Consider the following 15,781-nt stretch of genomic DNA (forward strand, 5'->3'; position numbering starts at 1 on the left):
CACTGGCCAAGCTAAGTTGCCCTTGGTGGATTGGCCATGCTACATTGCTCGTAGTGTTCAGGGATGTGTGGGTTATAGGGAGATGGGTCTGGATGGAATGCTGCAAGGGTCAGTGTGGACTTGTTGGGCCAAAGGGCCTGTAGGGATTCTATGACTCTATGATCTCTTAAAGCTGGGTAATAGCTGGACTAAGCCTTGCGTATTAAATGCCACTTGAGGGCCTCAATTGGTCCATGAATGGGCATTTTAGTTCACAATGGCAGTGGGAATAGGCACACTAACAATGGCATGGTATCCTCATTTACTGGTTCAACTTCTTGCTTTCCTGTCTGCAGTCAAGCAATAATATCAAGCCCTTATAGGAGAGATGCTGTTACCCTTGAAAGGGTGCAGAAAAGACTTACAAGGATGTTACTGGGTTTGGAGGGTTTGAGCTGTAGGGAGAGGCTGAATAGGCTGGGGATATTTACCTTGGAGCGCCGGAGGCTGAGGGGTGACCTTATAGAAGTTTACAAAATCATGAGGAGCATGGATAGGGTGATCAGCCAAGGTCTTTATCCCCAGGGTAGGGGAGTTCAAAACTAGAAGACATAGGTTTTAGGCAGGAGGGGAAAGATTTAAAAGGGACCTAAAGTGCAAATTTTTCACACAGAGGGTGGTGCGCAATTATAACGAGCTGCAGAGGAAGTGGTGGAGGCTGGTACAATGTCAACATTTCAAAGGCATCTGGATGGCTACATGAATAGGAAGAGTTTAGAGGGATATGGGCCAAATGCTGGCAAATGGGAGTAGATTAATGCAGGATATCTGGACAAGTTAGACCGAAGGGTCTGTTTCTCTGACTCTATGATTCTAATATGGCATTAAGGATGTAATTAAAAATAAGAGGGGATCTCAAAAGTTTCAACAAAGAATAATGAGTTGCCAAAGAGAAAAAAAATTAGGCCTGATCTGTATCAACTTCAAATGTTGTGCCTTTCTTCATATAATCAAGTGCATTGTTTTCTTTCCAGAAAATGAAATGTTGGACGGAGAGCTGGCCACTGTAGACATCACAGCGCCATTTCTCAACAGGGGCTTCCTTCAACCTGCTCTCTAACTGGTGACCTCATTCTTTATATGCTTTTTATTGCTTTTTTTTCTTTTTGACAAGCGTTCCAGAAGAGACTGCCTTTTGTTTCATTAAAAATGTTTTCTGATTCCAAGCATGCTGTTGCAGAGGTACAGTGGACATTAGCAGCAAACTTTACACCATACATGTGACTGTCTCAGTACTTTAACCCAAAACAGGTTTTGCATCCATCAAGTGCTGATATTTCTAAGACCTATTATCATACTTTCAGTCAGGTATAATCTGGTTTAGAAGCAGAGTATGCCTTTAATTTCAGAACAATAATCTCTGATACTACCTATGTGACATCAGTTCCCATCCTAATGACATCTCAGAGATTGCTAAAAGACAAATTTTGCTAGAGCCCGTTCCTTTCCTATAGGGAGAAAGCATTGAAAGTTTTCATTATAGAAACCATAACCACTAGACAAAAGGAGGCTTCTTTCTATCAGTTGGCACTGAACTCAGACCTAGGTATCTGGAGGAAAAGTGCCTCATAAATTTCCTGAAGTTTGCTCTTGAGATTTTGTCAGGTAAGTGTCCTTGAAACTGCTTGAAATAGAGTTTAGGGCTGACAGGGTCTCAGTGCTGAAACTGACAGAGAGAATATCGTTTAAGCAAGTCTGATTTATAAACATGTGCCATGGTTGAGTGCTTCAGGGTTTTAAGTGGAAGATGAGAGAAAAAGGTGCTTGATTGCTTTTGCCTAAATCTTTTCAGTCTCTTCGCATTGATGGTTGCTCTGTAACAGGAGAAGAAGTTGTTAATTAATAGTTTTCGGGAAGTGATTGAGATTCATCCTATTCCTAAGGCTCAAAGTAATATATTTTGAGCAAAAGGTGTGTGGGAGAGGATAAGAGGTGTAGATCAAGAAACCTATCTATGCGAGACCAATGACAGAATAACATCATGAACCACAACATGACATGACTGCAGGGAAAGCAGCTGATGGGTGAGTATTTCTAGTATTTAAATCAATTGTGTTTAGGTCACCAGTCTTTTTTTCCCTTCTTTCTTAATAATAGCTACTTAAATATAAGATCGATCCTGATCTTGTTAAAAGAAACACTACAATAAAGTGTAAAGAGTGGGGTATTGTTCATGTGAAGTACAGAGATACTAGCGTAAGTAAGTAATAAATTAAATAAAATACAATGGTGGTAGCAGGGTTGGTGATGTATTGTTACTGCAGCATGTGGGATCTGCTGGACACCAAGGTGATTCCCAAATGAGCACACCTTTAGAAAATGTTTGTAGCTCAAGGTAGTCTGAATTTGAGTTGAAGAGCTGGAGCTCAAGCTGCAGATAGTGTGCTACATCAGGCAGGGGCAAAGATAGTTGGACATCTTTCTCCCAGAGGTAGCCACATCCCTCAAATTATATCATTCAAATTTGGTCTTCGAGCAGGAACAGGAGGATGTGACTGCAGATGAAGCTGGTATATGGACCCAGGAGGAGATTTGGTCCCTATATTTGTCCAGTAGTTATGAGGCTCTTACAAGCTATAGGACTGTCATAGTGCTGGGGTCCATCACCTCCTGGTGGCTGTGAAGTTGACAGTCTCTCTGAACCTTTATGTTATTTGCACAATCCAGGGACTGGCAGGTGACTTGTATGGGATTTCTCAGTCAAGCAGCTATAATATACATCAGAACAGAGACCGATGGCAACTGTGCAAGATTACACTTCGAGTCCTTTATGATGAGGTCAATGCTGTAGCCCAAGCAGCAAGATACAGGAACACATATGGATCTGCCCAGATGCACGGGCCATATCAAAATGTCGCAAGGTTCATCGGCACAAAGGGGCTTCATTCCATTGAAGTTCAGCTGATCAATGCCCACCATTACCACATCCTGGAAGTGTGTACCCACCACCCTGGCAGCTGTCATGACTGTTACATCCTGGAACCTGAAGCGTAGTCTAGTACCTGCCATGTCTGAGGGTTCAGTGGCTTACAATGCTAGCTACTGGTGGTCAAGGGCCAGGGTACCCATTGTCACTAAGAAGAAGGCATTTGGCACACTTGCCTTCATTGGTCAGAGCATTGAGTACCGGAGTTGAGGCACTGTGTTGTGGCTGTTTACAGGATGTCGGTGAGGCTACTTTTGAAGTACCATGCACAGTTCTGGTTTCCCTGCTGTAGGAAGGATATTATTAAACTGGAGAGGGAGCAGAAAAGATTTACAAGGATGTTAACACAACTGGAGGGTTTGAGTTCCAGGGAGATGCTGGATAGGTTGGGATGTTTTTCATCGGAGTATACGAGTTTGAGGAGTGACCTTAGAGAGATTTATAAAATCATGAGGGACTTAGATGAGGTGAAAAGCAAAGGTCTTTTCCCGAGGGCTGGAGAGTTCAAAATTAGAGGGCATCATTTTAAGGTGAGAGATATAAATAGAATATTAGGCCAGATGAATGTGTGGCTGAGGAATGCGTGTAGGGGGCAGGGTTTTCAGTTTTTGGATCATTGGGATCTCTTCTGGGGTAGAGGTGACAGGTTGCACTTGAACCAGAGAGGGTCCAATATTCTCATAGGTAGATTTGCTAGTGTTACCCAGGAGGCTTTAAACTAGTTTGACAGGCAGCGGGGGTGGACTGTGAATAAGAGAGGGGCCAACGAGAAGTCAGGGGAATATACATTAGCCATCAAGAGAAAGTTTAGTCTTCAGGATAGCCAGGGGCCTAGTAAAGGGAAGGAAAAGACTTCTGGTTTTTAAGTGCGTTTATTTCAACTGGTAAGGCAGATGAGCTCAGAGCATAAATTGGCTCTGGGGATTGGGATATTGTAGATATAACAGAAACATGGCTGAGAGAAGGGCAGGATTGGCAGCTCAATGTTCCTGGATACAGAAGCTCCAGGCATGACAGAAGTACAAGTAAGTGAGGAGGGGGAGCTGCCTTTTTGATAAGGGAGGACATAACAACAGAGCTTACAGAAGATATTCTTAAGGTGTAATTAAAAACCAAAAGAATTCTTAAGGTTATATTCTTAAGGTGTCATCAAATGAGGCCATATGGTTAGAAATTAGAAACAAGAAGGGGATGGTCACTCTGTTGGGACTGTATTATAGACCCCCAAAGCCAGTGGTTACTAGAGGTGCAGATGTGTAGAGAGATTGCAGATACCTGTAGGAATAACAGGGTAGTACTGGTTGCAGATTTTAATTTCCCCTGTACTGACCTGGGCACCCAGAGTGTAAAAGGCCTAGACCGAGTGGAATTTGTCAACTGTGTCCAAGAAAGTTTCCTAAATCAATATGTAGAGGCCACTATAATACTGGACGTCCTCTTAGGAAACAAGGTCGGGCAAGTGATTGAAGTGTCAGTCGGAGAGCACTTTGGGTCCAATGACCATAACTCTCTTAGTTTTAACATTGTTATGGAAAATACAGGACAGGTCCACAGGTTAAGGTGCGCAACTGGAGCAGGGCCAATTTTGGGGCCATCAGGCAGGATCTAGCAGAGGTCGATTGGGTGAGTCTGTTTGAAGGAAAAGGAACAACTGGCAAATGGGAGGCTTTTAAAAGTGTAATATCAAGAGTCCAGGGACAGTATGGGTTTAAGCTATTGGGCTGAAGTGAATCCCGAGATGACTATAAAAATTGTTGAAGCAAACTCAAGATTGAAACAGCAAAAAGAGGGTATGAGATGGATCTGGTAGATAAGCTTAAAGATAATTCTAGGATGTTTTATAGCTATACTAAGAGTAAAAGAGTAGCTAGGTAGAGAATAGGTCCCCTTAAAGATTAGCATGCTGTCTATGTTTACTGAGGAGAGAATCATGGATGCTAAGGAAATAAGGACAACAAGTGGGGATGTTTTGGACCACATACACATTACCAGACAGGGGGTATTTGCAGCCTTAAAGTGCATTAAGATGGATAAATCCCCTGGGCTTGATCAAGTCCATCCTTGGATGTTGTGGGAGGCTCGGGAAGAAATTGCAAAGGTAGACAAACAGGATGCTGGAAGAACACAGCAGGCCAGGCAGCATCTGGAGGAAAGGAAAAGTCAACATTTCAAGTAATACCCTTCTTCAGGACTGGATGTGGGGGTAGGGGGAGCTGCAGATAAAGCGGGGGAGGGGTGGAGGCAGAATTGCGGTGATAGGTGGACACTGGTAGTAGGTGCAACCTGGTTGGCTGATGGCAGAGATGAATCCGTTTAGTGGCTGGAAGGGAGGGTCAGAAGGTGGAATGGAAGGGAGGAGGTGGGGCTGGAAGGGGAGGCAGGGGTGAGTGGGAAGGTTACTTGAAATTGGAGAACTCAATGTTGACTCCTCCAGGCTGTAGGTTGTCCAGGCAGAAGATAAGGCGCTGTTATTCAAATTAGCATTCCGAGTCGCTGTGACATTGGAGGAGGCCGAGGATGGACATGTCAGAAGGGAAGTGGGACGGGGTGTTTAAATGGGTGTGACTGGGAGGTTAGGTTGGCCAATACGGGCCAGGCAGAGATGCTCAGCCTGGGCACAAATTTACAGAGGATCTTGATCAGATGGGGAAGTGGGCTGAGGATTGGCAAATGCAATTCAACACAGATAAGCGTGAGGTGTTGCACTTTAGAAAGTCAAACCAAGAGAGGACTTATGCAGTAAATGGTAAGGTCCTGAGGAGTGTTGTGGAACAGAGGGACCTAGCAGTATAAGTACATAGTTTGTTGAAAGCAGCATCACAGGTAGACAGGGTGGTGAAGAAGACATTTAGCATGGTGGCCTTCATCGGTTGAGGCATGAGTATAGGAGTTGGGATGTTATGCTACAGTTGTATAAGTCTTTGGTGAGGCCGCACTTGGGAGTATTGTGTACAGTTTTGGTCACTCTGTTATAGGAAAGACACAGTTAAACTGGAAAGTGTGCAAAGAAGATTTACGAGGATGTTGACAGGACTAGTAGGCCTGAGTTATAGGGAGAGGTTGGCCAGGATAGGACTTTATTCCTTGGAACGTAGGAGAATGAGGGGTGACCTTGTTGAGGTGTACAATATCGTGAGGGGCATAGATAGAATGAATACATATTGTCTTTTTCCCAGGGATGGGGAACTGAAAACTAGAGGGCATAGGTTTAAGTCAGAGGGGAAAGATTTAAGAAGGGCCTGAGGGGCAACTTCTTCACACAGAAAGTGGTGTGTATATGTAATGAGCTACCGGAGAAATTGGTGAGACTGGTACAATAGCAACATTTAAAAAACATTTGGATTGGTACATGGATGGGAAGGGTTTATAGGGATGTGGCAATTTGAACTAGCTGAGTGGGCACCATAGTCAGCATGGACCAGTTTGGGCCGAAGGGCTTGTTTCTATGCAGTATTAATCTATGACTCTTATCTACAACTCTATTTAAAAGAGACCTAAGGGGCAACTTTTCACATAGAGGGTGGTTTGTATGTGCAATGAACTGCCAGAGGAAGTGGTTGATGCAGGTACAGTTACAACATTTGGACTGTTACATGAATAGGAAAGGTTTAGAGGGATTTAGGCCAAACACAGACAAATGGGACTAATGTTAGTTTAGGAAACCTGGTTTGTGTAGAACCATAGAATCCCTGCAGTGTGGATTCAGGCCATTTGGCCCAATCGGGTCAGCACTGACCCTCCAAAGAACATCTCAATTACACCCAGTGCCCTACCCTAACTTATCCTTGTAACCCTGCATTTCCCATGGCTAATCCACCTAACCTACACATCCCTGGACACTATGAGCAATTTAGCATGTCCAATACACCTAACCTGTATATCTTTGGACTGTGGGAAGGAACTGGAGCACCCAGGGGAAACTCCACACAGACAGTCACCCAAGGCTGCAATTGAACCCAGGACCCTGGTGCTGGGAGGCAGCAGTGATAACTACGAGGCCACTGTGCTGCCCTGGCAGGGACGAGTTGGACCAAAAGGTCTGTTTCTGTGCTGTATGACTCTATGACCTTATAAGAGCCCATGGTGATGGGGGAGGATATTAGCGTGGATGGAGGATGAGCTAACTAATTTAATACAGAGAGTTGGATAAGAGTGCATTTTCAGGGTGGTGACCTATAACTTAGAGAAGTGCCAAAGGGACAATGCTGGGGCTAGAATTATTCAGTATATTGTAACTTGGATGAGGGGAAGGAAATATTGATGCTTGTGGATGACACAAAAATAGGCATGAAGGCAAATGGTGAGGATGATACAAAGAATCTGCAGAGGGATATAAGCAGATGATATGAGTAGGCAAAAACTTGGCAGATGGAATGTAACATGAGAAAATGTGAGTTTTGAAATTTGCCAGGAAGAATTGGGAACTCAAATAGTATTTGAATTGAGAAGGACAGCATGAAGCTGCAGCACAGAGAGATTTATAGTCCTCTTCGATAAATCACAAAAAGCTAGCATGTGTTGTCATTGTGTAACAGGGTGGGAAAACTACATGTGGGCCTTTGTTTCAAAGGGAATGGAATATAAAAATAGGGATGTCTTGCTAAAACAATACAAAGCACTAGTTAAATCACAGTTAGAATACTATAAAACTGTTTTGTTCTCCTGGTCTAAGGAAAGACACACTGGCATTGAAGGCAGTCCAGATAAGGTTCACTTGGTTGATCCCAGGTCAAGAGAGATTATCTTATGTGTAGCATGATAGCTCACTGGCTAGCACTGCTGCCTCACAGTACCAGGGGCCTGGGTTCAAGTCCACCCTTGGGTGACTGTCCTTGTGGAGTTTGCACATTATCCCTGTGCTTGTATGGGTTTCCACCGTGTGCTCCAGTTTCTTCCCACAGTCAAAGATGTACAGGTTAGGTGGACTGGCCATGCTAAATTGCCCATAGTGTCTAAGTGGATTAGCCATGGGGAAAAACTGGGTTACGGGGACAGAGTAGGTGGTGGGTCTGGGTGGGACACTCTTCAACAGGTTTGTGTGGATGTGATGGGCTGAATGGTCTGCTCCCACACTGTAGGGATTCTATGAGGGATTGAGCACTCGTTGGAATTTAGAAGAATGAGATGTGACTTTATTGAAGCATAAAGATTCTTAGCGAGTTTGAGAGGGTAGATGTGGAAAGGTTGTTTTCCTCTTGTGGTCTAAATCTCAGAACAAAAGGGATCACCAATTTAAGACAGAGATGAAGAGGACTTTGTTCTCTCAAGGGCTAGTGAATCTATAGAATTCTTTACTGCAGAGGGCTGAGTGGAATTGAGGATTATCAGAACTGGCATAACCTCATTGAATGGAAGAGCAAACCTGATGGGTCAAATGGCCTACTTCTGCTCCTATATTTTATGGCCTTATGCTCCTACAAGCCCACTGTTGTGGAGAAATGCTGGGGATCCTGAAATCCTGTTGAATTTAACAGTCAGGCCTCATTATGACACTTTTTCACATTCCCTGTATGGCAGTCTGCCAAATAATAGGCTAGCCAGCTGTTGGGTAGAAAAACAGCTGGTGATGCTTAAAGACCAATCACGGATATATAGGGACAGCAATCACAGTTAGGTGGGTTGGGGAAATGAGATAATCAATGCAACAATGCAAAAGGAAGGAAACAGAGATTAAATAGTCACAGAGTCGTACAGCATTGGAACAGGTTCTTTGGCCCAACTTGTCCATGCCAAACAGGTTTCCTAAACTGAACTAGTTCTAATTTCCTCTCTTTGGCTCATATCTCTCTGAACTGTCCAAATGCTTTGTAAATGTTGTACTTGTGATAGTGGTACTGTTAATCCAGAGACCCAGATAATGTTCTGGGGACCCGGGTTTGAATCCCACCACGGCAGATGGTGGTATTTGATTTCAATAAATATCTGGAATTAAGAATCTAATGATGACTGTGAATCCATTGTCAATTGTCAGGAGAAAAAAAAACCCATCTGGTTCACCCATGTCCCTTAGGGAAGGAAACTTCCATCCTTACCTGGTCTGGCCTACATGCGACTTCAGACCTACAGCAATGTGGTTGACTCTTAACCCTCTGGGCAATTAGGGATGGGTAATAAATGCTGCATAGCCAGCAACACCCTCACCCTGTGCATGAATAAATGAATAAAGGACTTGTACCTGCCCCTACCACTTTCTCTGGCAGCTTGTTCCATACATGCATCATACATGCAAAAAGTTGCCCCTCAGGTCCCTTTTAAATCTTTCACCTCTAACCTTAAGCCTATGCCCTCTCGTTTTGGACTCCCTTACCATAGGAAAAAGACCTTGGCTTTTCACCTTATCTATGCTTCTAATGATATTATAAAGCCCTATGAGGTCACCCCTCAACCTCCGTTGCTCCTGGGAAGAAAGTCCCAGCCTATCCATCCTCTCCTTAAACTCAAACCCTCCAAACCTGGTAACGTCCTAGTCTTTTCCATCATTGCCCATATTAATCACAGAATGGTCACAGCAAAAAAGGCAGTCATTTGGTTTAATGGGTCTGTGCTAACTCTCTGAATGGTCAGTTCACTTAATCCCTTCTCTCCAAAATCCTCCACATTCTTCCTTTTAATATAATAGTCAACAACTTTCCCCTGTATTCCTTAAAAGAATCTGTCTCCTTTTCAGATCTTAGCAAGTTGCTGTGCGAAAACATTTTGCCTGAGCCTCAGCAGCTTCACCAAACATTCTGTGAAGGGAGGCTGTCGTGTGAGCTGCTAAATCCGTCCTTGTGTATTGTCTTCAGTGTGCCATCCAGTTCAATCTGCCTGTGGCTCAATCATCCTTGTCACAGATGGTACATTTTTTTAACAAAGATATCCAGTGTTTATTCACATTTTTAAATTTCATTTTATTATTGAAACAAAGCTCCTTTGTTAAAATTGTCGATCCTCATGTGCACAATATGCACTGACTGAACTGATCTCATTTATCAGAAAATAAATTCCTTAAATCCAAAGTCTTGAAGGAATATGCCAGAGAAAATGCACATGGTCTAATCTGTGAATTTATCCTCAGTAAGACTTCACTTTGTAAAAGTTCAAGTGAAAAACTATTTGCAATTATTAGCTTTGTGCAGGAATACATAAGGAATTGTACAGTTATCAATGTCCTTTTGGTTTACTCACAAGTGTTCGAAAATGGCACATGGGAGTTTTGCATGCTGATTTCATACTTGCTTGACTTTAGTGTTGAGCTGATGCCAAATTAAACTAGGATGAAAAGTGTAACTGAACTTTCAGCTGGAAGATTATATATTACTGAACATTAGAAAAATTAATTTAATTCCATGCCAGACTCTGACAGTTGGGAGAATTTAGGCTTAGCTTCTACAACATTGTTCTATATCATTCTCAAATGTTGCAAGTCCACAAACATAATTGTAACAAGAACTGTACTTATTAAAAACACTTTTAAAAGCTATGGACATTGAAGGAATGGAAGAGAGTTCATTTTGTACAACATCTTCCATGGCTTTACGGAAAATTTACAGGCCGATTAGCCTAACCTCCGTCATGGGTAAGATTTTGGAGGCCATTGTAAAGGATGAGATTGCTGAATATTTGGAAGTGTATGGTAAAGTAGGGCAAAGTCAGCATGGTTTTCATCAAGGGGAGGTCATGCCTGACAAATTTGCTGGAATTCTTTGAGGAAGTAACAAGCAGGGTGGACCAAGGAGAGCCAATGGATGTTACCTACCTGGACTTCAAGAAGGCCTTTGACAAGGTGCCGCACAAGAGGCTGCTGAGTAAGATAACGGCCCATGGTGTTAGAGGCAAGGTGCTAGCATGGATAGAAGATTGGCTGTCTGACAGAAAGCAGAGAGTGGGGATAAAAGGGTCTTTCTCAGGATGGCAGCTGGTGACAAGTGGTGTTCCACAAGGGTCAGTGTTGGGACCACAACTTTTTACTTTATACATTAATGATATAGATAAAGGAACTGTGGGCATTCTGGCTAAGTTTGCAGATGATACAAAGATAGGTGGAGGGATAGGTAGTATTGAGGAGGTGGGGAGGCTGCAGAAGGATTTGGACAGGTTAGGAGAGTGGGCACAGAAGTGGCAGAGGGAGTACAACGTGGGAAAGTGTGAGGTCATGCACTTTGGTAAGAAGAATAAAAGCATGGACTATTTTCTGAATGGGGGGAAAATTCAGAAGTCTGAAGTGCAAAGAGACTTGGGAGTTCTAGTCCAGGATTCTCTAAAGATAAACTTGCAGGTTAAGTCAGTAGTCAGGAAGGCAAATGCAATGTTGGCATTTATTTTGAGAGGACTTGAATATAAAAGCTGGGATGTACTATTGAGGCTTTATAAAGCTCTGGTTAGGCCACATTTGGCGTATTGTGTGCAGTTTTGGGCCCCATATCTCAGGAAGGATGTACTGGCTCTGGAGCGGATTCAGAGGAGGTTCACAAGAATGGTCCCAGGAATGGAAAGCTTAACATATGAGGAATGTTTGAGGAGTCTGGGACTATACTCATTGGAGTTTAAAAGGATGAGGGGGGAGTCTAATTGAAACTTACAGAATACTGAATGGAATGGACAGATTGGACGTTGGGAAGATGCTTCCATTGGTAGGAGAGACTAGGGCCCAAGGGCACAGCCTGAGAATAAAGGGAAGACCTTTTAGAATGGAGATAAAGAGAAACTTCTTCAGCCAGAGAGTGGTGAATCTATGGAATTCACTGCCACAGAAGGCTGTGGAGGCCAGGTCATTGAATACATTTAAGACTGAGGTAGATAGGTTCTTGATTATCCAGGGGATCAAGGGTTATGGGGAGAAAGCGGGAGAACGGAATTGAGAAACTTATCGGCCATGATTGAATGGCGGAGCGGACTCGATGGGCCGAATGGACTAAATTCTGCTCCAATGTCTTATGGTCTTATGGTGTTATGGTCTTTACACTTGCCCAAATTCATTCCCTCAAATGAAGCGTGGAATTGTCCCTTTGCTTCTTGGTTCTATCAGAGTGGATGCAGTCAGGACTGCAATCAACCCCAAGAAAAGGTAAAGGTGAAGTAACCAGAGTCCTACTGGACCATAAGACTGCTCTCTCATTAGAGAGAGAAAGATGACTGGTGGTGGTTTAACCTGAGGGTCACCATGCCTCAGGCGAGGGAGAGGTTGAGAAGGAATGGTAACTTCAGCTGATATAGGAATTGAAACCCATGATGCTGGTGCACTTTGCATTGCAAACCAACTGTCCAGCCAACTAAGCTAACCAACCCAAGAAGAACAGCAATGGAACCTCTAACCCAGTTAAGTTGGGGGGGCATTGGGTGGAGGAGGATTGGACGAGGTGGTAATGGAGTGGAGCTGTGGATTTTAAAGTCCAGGCAAAGGAAAGGAAGAAGGCATATCGTCATCTAATGGGGAGGGCTGGCTTTGATGTGCAAAGTGCCATTTCTCTTCTTCTCCACCCTTTTAAACATTTTTAAAAATGTACTGACCATGCTAATCATATTATGATTAATATGGATCCAGTCATATATATTGGAATCATAGAATCCCTACAGTGTGGAAGCAGGCCATTCAGTCCATCAAATCTGCATGGACCCTCTGAAGAGCTTCCAACCTAGACACACCCTCTTATCCTATCTCATCCACCTACCCTGCACATTCCTGGACACTATGGACAATTTAGCATGGCCAGCCCACCTAACCTGTACATCTTATTAGTTATTTATAATTGGAGACTCTACCAATTCTGGTAACACCTTCCACTGTACCATGGGGTGAAGGGTGGGTAGGTAAACAGACCACCCAACATATATTCAATGCCCACCCTACCCCCATTGAAAACACATGAATCCAGCCCCTAATCTCTAAACACTACCTGATCTGCAATAACCTACCGACACCAACGAGGAATGAAATGGGTTGTTTTGTGTGCCAGTTCTATTTGTATTCTAATATTATTATATGAGATTGACTCATTATTTTGAATTTATTGAGTGATGCTGGACAATTTTTAAAGAGTATTATTCAGCTGCTACAACTAGTAGGAATCCTTTTCAAGCGCATGAAACAAATGCCTGCCAAACATTCTTACACAATTTCTCCAATAAATTCACAGAACCATATTTCTTAACGTGAAAAATATTCATGCATGAATTCTTTTCAGAACAAGATATTAATCTGAAATTCAAAATCTGTTGCTACTTTTATCAATTTTGATGTCTTTGAATATATTAACAACAAAACGGTGTCCAAAATTGTAAGCTATAGAATGAGGTCTTACCTGAAATTTCTGTTGCAAATACCGAAGCCACCTGTCTTGGGGTAGGTTCAGGAACAATTTGCACCAAAGTAGGTGGGCTGGTCTTCACTAGTACTTCCACTGTAGGAGAGGAAGCAACCATCAGTTCGTAAACTAATCTATCCCATTCTCGAAGAAACAACTACCAAGGGTGGAATCTTATAGGTGCCTAAACATTGTGAGCTATGGTGTTATAGGTGGCAGAAACATACTAAAAGACCAGCAAGACTTTAGGGTGGTACAGTGGCTCAGTGGTTAGCCCAGCTGTCTCACAGCACCAGGGACTTGGGTTCAATTCCAGCCTTGGATGACTGTCTGTGTGGAGTTTGCACATTCTCCCCGTGTCTGCATGGGTTTTCTCCAGGTGCTCTGGTTTCCTCCCACAGTCCAAAGATGTGCAGGTTAGGTGGATTGGTCATGCTAAATTGTCCATAGTGTTCAGGGATGTGCAGATTAGGTGGAATAGCCATGAGAAATATGGAGTTATAAGGATTGGGTGGGAAGCTCTTTGGAGGGTCAATGCAGACTCAATGGACCAAATGGCCTCTTTTTTCACTGTAGGGACTCTAAGGCCAATCTCAATATTGAGAACAGCATGCTGGATCTTTTCACTAGGTTCAGGGCACTGAGACAAGATTTCACTGAGTAGCAGCGAATTTGGATTGTCTAACATGAAGTGGCCACAGGCACAAATGTAACATAATTGAATCAGTTAATCCTTAATTACTTAGTTATATGTGTCAATGGGTGGTTGTTTTCAGCACAATATTATGAGTTCAGCTCAGTGTTTAGTTGGGAAGGTGGTAAGCTGGGCACACAATCTAATTTACATTACGCTCATGACCAAAAACACACACAGCAGGTCCTGGTAATATCAAGTGCTATACTTTGTTATGTAAAACAAATGACTCTTCTAGTTAAGATTCTCTACTACTTCATCCTGTAGCACTGATAATTTGGCACCACCATGATTCAGCTTAGAGAGGAGGTTTGGAGCTCTTGAGCCAGGAGCCCAGGTTCAAGACCCACTTGCTCCAGAGGTGTGTCATAACATCTCTGAGCAGGTTTATTAGAAAATAATCTTAAAAGGAGAATTGGTTGCAGCGAACTACCCTCATCATCAGCTGCCAATGATGACAGCAGTGACTAACATAATAGTTCTGACTTGCAAATATATTTAGAGTGGAATAACCAAGATGGAATTAACTCAACTTTGCAGACACTGTTGAATTATATCAGTTGTCTTTCCAACAGTTATATTTGCAAGGAGAAGGCTGAATATTTTTACCTAAGACAGGAAGTATACCATATGCAGAATATCATGATTTCATATTAGGATATCACAGTTGTTTTGTTTTAGTTTGCCTTCCCTGGCTAATGATGAAGAGACCTCAAGGGAAGATTTTTGCAGAGTTCCACACAAGAGGAAAGTTTATGGGATTTTGGGGGGTGGTTCATATGTGAAGAGGAGTGGACAGATTTGTGATATAAATATTGTATTTGTTGAAAGATGATATTGGCTGAACAAACGTGTCAGCTTACTCCAGTTGGCAGCTCTTTTACATGTAGTTTAGAGGATCCTGGAATTTTTTTTAAGAGAATCCCTAGTGTAAAAACTGGCTATTCGGCCCAACAAGCCCACACTGACCCTCAGAACATCCCACCCAGATCCATCCCCCTAGGACCCACCTAATATACACATCCCTGAACACTATGGGCAATTTAGCATGGCCAATCCACCTAGCCTGCACACTTTTGAACTGTGGGAGGAAACCAGAGCACTGGAGGAAACCCATGCAGACATGGGGAGAATGTGCAAACTCCACACAGACAGTCGCCCGAGGGTGGAATCGAACCTGGGTCCTTGGCGCTGTGAGGCAACTGTGCTAACCTCTGAGCCACCGTGCTGCCCCAAAGTCATATTTACTTTCCTCATATGACAGCATAATATTCCATATATGGTATAATTCCTGCCATGGGTAAAAAAAGTACAGCCTTCACCTTGCAAATTAGTACTCTGACTGATGTGCTTCAACAAAACTTTGATGCAGAAAATGACAAAAACATGCCTTAAACAGGAACATCACCTTCAAAAGTGAAATTTTGAGAACTTACGAGCCATAACTTCCCACCTGTAATTAAGTTAATGAGCTTAAAAAAATTGTAGATCAAAGATTAATTAAACCATTGAACCAGTTGATCACCGATGGTGAAAATGGGAGCAAAAGGACTGGTTTAGGAAATCTGAATGAGGCCTCGGTAGGCAGGAAACAACTCAATAGTTGCAAAATAAAAACCAAAAGATATGTGGATGCTGCAAATCAAAATGAACAATAGAAGTTGCTGGAAGCTCAGCAGGTCTGGCAGCATCTGTGAAGAAAAAAATCCAAGTTAATGTTTCAGGTCCAGGGTCACTGGACCCAAAACGTTAACAAGAGACAACAAGGTGCAAGGCTGGATAACACAGCAGACCAAGCAGCATCATAGGAGCAGAGAGGCTGACGTTTCGGGCCTAGAC

At 43.0% G+C, this 15,781-nt stretch overlaps 1 protein-coding gene across 1 annotated transcript in view; it reads right to left on the reverse strand.

Annotated features, from left to right (window-relative positions):
• Positions 1–15,781, reverse strand: part of LOC109934543 (latent-transforming growth factor beta-binding protein 2-like) — a 312,512-nt gene that overhangs the window by 145,181 nt on the left and 151,550 nt on the right. Inside the window, exon 13 of the mRNA XM_048600033.1 lies at positions 13,246–13,344. Within this exon, the coding sequence (XP_048455990.1) occupies positions 13,246–13,344 (99 nt within the window). The remainder of the gene's footprint in view (positions 1–13,245; positions 13,345–15,781) is intronic.

This window comes from Rhincodon typus, chromosome 8 (assembly GCF_021869965.1).
Source record: "Rhincodon typus isolate 14 chromosome 8, sRhiTyp1.1, whole genome shotgun sequence".
In the NCBI taxonomy this organism is placed as follows: domain Eukaryota; kingdom Metazoa; phylum Chordata; class Chondrichthyes; order Orectolobiformes; family Rhincodontidae; genus Rhincodon; species Rhincodon typus.